The sequence below is a fragment of the Mycetomoellerius zeteki genome, unplaced genomic scaffold (assembly GCF_001594055.1).
Source record: "Mycetomoellerius zeteki isolate Tzet28-1 unplaced genomic scaffold, Tzet1.0 C4501095, whole genome shotgun sequence".
Classification (NCBI taxonomy): Eukaryota; Metazoa; Arthropoda; class Insecta; order Hymenoptera; family Formicidae; genus Mycetomoellerius; species Mycetomoellerius zeteki.
This window is the reverse complement of record NW_017255905.1, coordinates 1-5,720: the sequence shown is the minus strand read 5'-3', so window position 1 is coordinate 5,720 and position 5,720 is coordinate 1. Positions and strand designations below refer to the sequence as shown.

At 40.3% G+C, this 5,720-nt stretch overlaps 2 protein-coding genes across 2 annotated transcripts; both read right to left on the bottom strand.

Annotated features, from left to right (window-relative positions):
* Nucleotides 1-230: 230 nt before the first annotated feature.
* On the bottom strand, nucleotides 231-1,190 carry LOC108731075 (uncharacterized). The gene has a single exon (XM_018461160.1). It carries the CDS (start codon nucleotides 1,188-1,190, stop codon nucleotides 231-233), a length of 960 nt encoding a protein of 319 aa, XP_018316662.1.
* Nucleotides 1,191-1,214: 24 nt separating this feature from the next.
* Nucleotides 1,215-5,417, bottom strand: LOC108720218 (uncharacterized). The gene is made up of 5 exons (XM_018461147.1): nucleotides 5,350-5,417; nucleotides 4,997-5,242; nucleotides 4,293-4,909; nucleotides 3,779-4,215; nucleotides 1,215-3,626 (listed from the first exon to the last, which is right to left on the bottom strand). Exons 1-5 carry the CDS (start codon nucleotides 5,415-5,417, stop codon nucleotides 1,215-1,217), a joined length of 3,780 nt encoding a protein of 1,259 aa, XP_018316649.1.
* Between the last annotated feature and the right edge of the window lie 303 nt (nucleotides 5,418-5,720).

The following is a 5,720-nucleotide window of genomic DNA, read 5'->3' as shown; positions in this document are numbered from 1 at the left end:
GCAGTATAGTGAAAATAATGAACGATTGAACAAAAGAACATAAAGCCTTAACATTCCGCCCCTCTTGAAAGGACATCTTTCAATTAAACTGTATGTCACTTTGACAATATTACTATTGACTACAAATAAAGTTACTTAATGATGAATAATGAATTATACAACTTAAAACTAACAACTTTAACTGAATAACTGAGTCTTATTATAATCTACAAACTTGCATGCTAGAGTCTCTAGTTTTTACAGGGAAGGGCACATATCTTCTTAACGGCGCGCTTGTAACTTCCCGTGGACGTCCGTACTGTTACTACTCTTATGACTTTGTCATCTCCTGGATGCAACGCTTCTATCCGTCCTAATTTCCATTGCAGCGGAGGCAGGTTGTCCTCGATCAAAAGAACCAAGTCTCCAACCCATACCACGTCGTCACCCTCTTTCCATTTGGTTCTGGCTTGTAGTTGCTGCAAGTATTCCTTCTGCCATCGTTGCCAGTAATGCTGGCGTAACTTTTGAATATGTTGCCATCGAGATAAATGCGTATCCTTGATATTCAATAAATCTTTTTCAACGGGCATTATTAAGGCGTCTCCAATAAGGAAATAGGCTGGTGTGAGGGGCGCCAAGTCATTGGGATCTGATGATAGAGCTGTCAGTGGCCTACTATTTAAAATGCCTTCAATTTCGACCAGTAGAGTGTAATATTCCTTAAAGGTATAGATCAAATCCTTCATAGTGATTCGTAAATGTCGTTTGACGCTTTTAACGGCAGCCTCCCAAAGTCCTCCGAAATGTGGCAATCGGGGAGATATAAAGTGCCACTTTATATTCTGCGTTGCCAATCTTGTTGCGATGCAAGACTCCTGCATCTTGAGAAACTCATAGATTTCTTTAAGCTCGTTTGCAGCACCTACCAGATTAGTGCCATTATCCGAGTACACGTGAGCGCACGTTCCCCTTCTTGCACAAAAGCGTCGAAAGGCTGACATGAAGTCCTCAGTTGATAGGCTGCTAACTAATTCAAGATGTACGGCTTTCGTTTTAAAGCAAACGAAAACTGCTACGTAGGCTTTGCTGATAGGAAGGTTACCTCTTCTCTTGCTTTCTCGAAGGCTAAATGGACCTGCGCAGTCAATCCCGCAGACGCTAAATGGTCTGATATCAGTGGTAACCCTAAATGCTGGTAAATCTGCCATCTTCAATTTGGGAATGCTTGGTTGCTATCTAAAGCACGATATACATCGTCTTACAATCTTTCTAGCTTCTCGTCTTCCTGAAAGAGGCCAATATCGCGTCCTGATGTCTGCTAACAGCTGCTGAGACCCACAGTGGTGTAATTTGATATGCTCTTGTCTTAATAAGATTTCCGTGATGTGATGTCTTGCTGGCAGAACAATCGGATGTCTCTGATTGTATGGAATGTCTGCGTGTTTTAATCTGCCCCCTACTCTGATAACTCCTTCTTCATCCAAAAAGGGGTTGAGTGCAGCTAATTGACTATTAGCAGGTACTTCTTTTCCTTGCTGTAATGAACATGATTCTCGCGGAAACCGTTCCGCTTGCACCATGCGGCTGATAATTAGTTCTGCTCTTTTAAGTTCCTCGGGGTTTAAAGCGTTAAAATGGCGTTGACTTGATAGAATATCCCTGAATCGTAGACAATATGCTATAATTCTCTTGAGCTTGTTGAAGGAAGAATATCTCTGAAGAATATCCTGTCGAGGCTCTGTTGCTACAAATACATTTTCTTCCCGTAGTTCTAAATTAGCCATTGGTACATTTGCGGTTGTCTTAGGCCATTGATCCTCGTGTGTGAGCCATGTAGGGCCATTCCACCACAAACTACTTGATTTCAGCTGATTGACTGTACTTCCCCTTGACAGTATGTCGGCAGGGTTCTGGGTTGAAGGCACATGATGCCACTTGGCTTCTGGTACAAGCTCATGTATTTCTATGACTCGATTTGCGTAATATGACTTTAATTTGTGAGGAAGTGTATCTAACCAACAGAGTACTATAGTGGAGTCACTCCACAGATGGACATCTTTTATTGGATGCTTCATAGCTTTTATTACGGCTGCTAGCAATCGAGCTAGTATAAGTGCTGCACATAGTTCTAGTTTAGATAGCGAGATCGTTTTTAGAGGTGCTACCTTTGCTTTGGAACACACGAGGTATGATTTGCGTTCCCCTTGCTTCGATTCATAGACGCAGTAGATACTAGCGTCATACGCCTTTTCCGAGGCGTCTCCAAACCCATGGAGCGTGAATGATTGCTTGCTATTTTGTGGGTTGAAGTTTCTGGATATCCGGATCTGGTTAAGCGCTTCAAGTGAAGTATAATAATTAAACCATATTTCGTAAAAAGCTGGTGAAACCGGATCATCCCAGCCTACATCTAGTTTCCATAAATTTTGCATAATTATTTTGGCTACGATCAGCACAGGCCCTATTAACCCTAATGGGTCGTATATCCTCGCAATTTGCGACAGAATACTGCGTTTCGTATTTTGATTGCTGTCCGTCAGACTTATTGAATATTGTAGCTGATCTTTGGATGAGTCCCATAGCAAACCTAGCGTCTTCGAAGGAACTGCATCATCTAAAACCAATAGGGAATCTTCTTCGATCTCTTGAGAGAGACCTTGTAATATTCTTGTATCACTTGCTCTCCATTTCCTGAGAGGAAATCCTGCTGCTTCAAGTAGTTCTGATAACTCACTCCTTAATTTGATTGCTTGTTTTAATGTGTGGCTATCTGTTAACACGTCGTCCATATGAAAGTCTTGAAGTAATGCTGCTGCTGTCTTTCGTGTCATTGCTTCCGATTGCGTTGCTAGATGTCTTAAACAACGCATGGCTAAAAATGGTGCACATGTAGTTCCATATGTCACGGTATTCAATGAGTATACCTGAATCGGTTCCGTGGAGTCGTATCTCCAAATAATCCTCTGAAGATCTCTATCTTCTTCGGCTATCCAGATTTGTCTGAACATCATTTTAATATCTGCCGTCATCACATACTGATGCGCTCTGAATCTAATCATAATTTCCCATAAATCTCTCTGAAGGTTGGCTCCGCTTAACAATTTCTGATTTAAAGATGTACCTGTTGATGACTTCGAAGATCCATCGAAAACTACACGTAGTTTTGTCGTTATGCTTGTTGTCTTGATCACTGGTTGATGTGGGAGATAATAGTACTCCTTTTCCGGCATGGAACACGGTTGTTGGACTATGGACATATGTCCTAATTCTTCATACTCCTTTACAAATTTATGATAGTCTGCTTTCAATTTCGATTGCTGATTTAGTTTTCTTTCTATCGCTAAGAATCTTTTGATTGCTATGTTCTCCGAATCGTCTAGCTTGATGGATTCGTCTCTTGGCATACGCACGATGTATCTGCCATCTTGATCTCTTCGCACGGTATGCAAGAATAGATCTTCTGCTAATTGCTCCTGTGGTGTATACGAATTCTCTCGTAACTGAATCGGGGATTCCTCAATGTTCCAGAACCTTTGTAACTGCTCGTTTAGATTTATAGCTGCTATATTACAAACTCGTTTGTTGTTCAATACTCTTGGATTTATTAGTTCACCTCCTACTATCCAACCTAGCTCTCTTGTAGCCTAGACAAAGAATCGTTTAATTCCCTTTGTCCGGCGCGCATTAATGTCCAAAAGTGACTGCTTCCTAGAAGAATGTCTATTGTTCCTGGCAAATTAAAACTTGGATCTGCTAAATTCAATTCTTTTGGAATATCCCAGTTATGCGTATTAACCTTGATGTGTGGTAACTTTTCCGTTATGGTTGGCATTATTAAAGAATCTAATTCTGCCGAAAACTCACTATGCATCGACTTGATTCGTATGCTAGTTGATTCTTTCGCTGTAATTTGCGTTTGACTTATACCGCTAATTGGCACATCAACTCTGTTTCCCTTTAACTTCAATTTTCTTGCTAAGTCCTTGGTGATGATATTACTTTGTGAACCTGAATCCAGTATGGCTCGACAGACTCTCCAATTTTCTTCATAATTCATAACATATATTTTAGCTATGAAAACTATAGATTCTGTAAGTCGCGTTGTATGTACTATCACTGCTGCTTCTTTACCCGATGCCTCTGGATTAGCTCTTAATTCCTTTGAAAAACCTGCTGTGCTGGATTCGTCTCTGCTGTTCATCACTGTTGTGGTCTTGTTTTCTATCTGCTCTCCTTGATTCATATGCAAAATCGTGTTATGCTTTTTTGAACATACCTTGCAGGTGCTATACACGCTTGAATATAATGACCTTTACGCAAACAATTAAAACATAACTGTCGCTTTTTTACTTCTTCCCTCTTTTCTGAAACTGATAACTTCTGAAACTTCTCACATTTTGATACATGATGTTGACCTTCGCAAAATACGCATGATTGTGGTGTAGCTGCCACGTTTACCTTTTTGCCTGCCTTTTTGAGCGCTGTATACTTCGCATGCTCTTGCTTGTTCTTTGATCCTTCTATTAATTCCAATGTGTGAGCTCTAGTTGTTAAAAATTCTAACAACGCCTCTAGAGATGGCATGTTGTCTGCATCTCTCTTGCCTATTTCTAATTCCCAATTCTTTCTTATTGTGTAATCCAGCTTGTCACTCAGCAAATAAATGAAAATGGTATCCCAATGTGCTATAGGCTGCTTCAGTGCTTCTAATGCCCTGACATGAGTTCGGATAGAATCTATGAAAGTTCTCAACGCTGCATGACTACTCTTGCTTACAGCCTGCAATTCGAAAAGCTCTTTTATATGTGTATTAATAATTAACTTTTTGTTTTCATATCTTTCTTTGATCAGTCGCCATGCTATTTCGTAATTCTCTGCTGTTGTCTCTAAGGTATGTATTACCTGCAAAGCCTCTCCTGTTAAGGAGCTACGGAGATATTGAAACTTTTGAATGCCTGTCAATCTAACATTTGAATCTATAACCGACGTGAAAGTATCTTTATACATTAATCACTGGTCGTAACTGCCATTGAATTTTGGAAGTTGAAGCGTAGGTAATTTTACAGTGAGATTGTTTACCTGCTGTTCCTGTTGATGAACTACAACATTTATTTGTTCCGCTTCTACCAACTGCTTCGCTATTGCTAAGTATTCAAAATAAGTATCCTCAACTGACTGCCTCTCTCGCGTTATCTCTGCGTCTAACGCCTGCATTTCTTCCTGGGACGGCGGCGGGTTTTTTCCTACACTGCTTTTACTTCTGCAATTTGCGATTGAACCTCATTGTACGTACTGTATAGCTCTTCTGCTCGTCTAATCCTGTCTGGTAACTGCTTTTTGCGCTCTCCTCCATGATCCCTCACGAACTTAACAAACTGCGTGAGTTGTCCTTTCACATTTGTTCTTTTCGCTCTTAACTTGGTAAGATTCTTCATGCTCTCTATATATTGCTTAAATATGCGTGAATATGCTACGGACGTTTGCCTTGTGAACGACCGGCCAAACTAACCTCTATTATCGTTGCAACACAAGTACCGCGTTTCTGCTTATTTGTCGTAATTCTTCGATAGTCCGATTAATTGACTACCGATCCGGCTCGAAGGACCAAAACTATGTTAGGGACTCTATAGAGAAATCCCTTTGCTATAAATGCTTTTATTCCACTAAATTAAATGCTTACAAAACGTCTTTTTGATTGCTTACAATAACGAACGAAAAAACATGAATGATAACACATA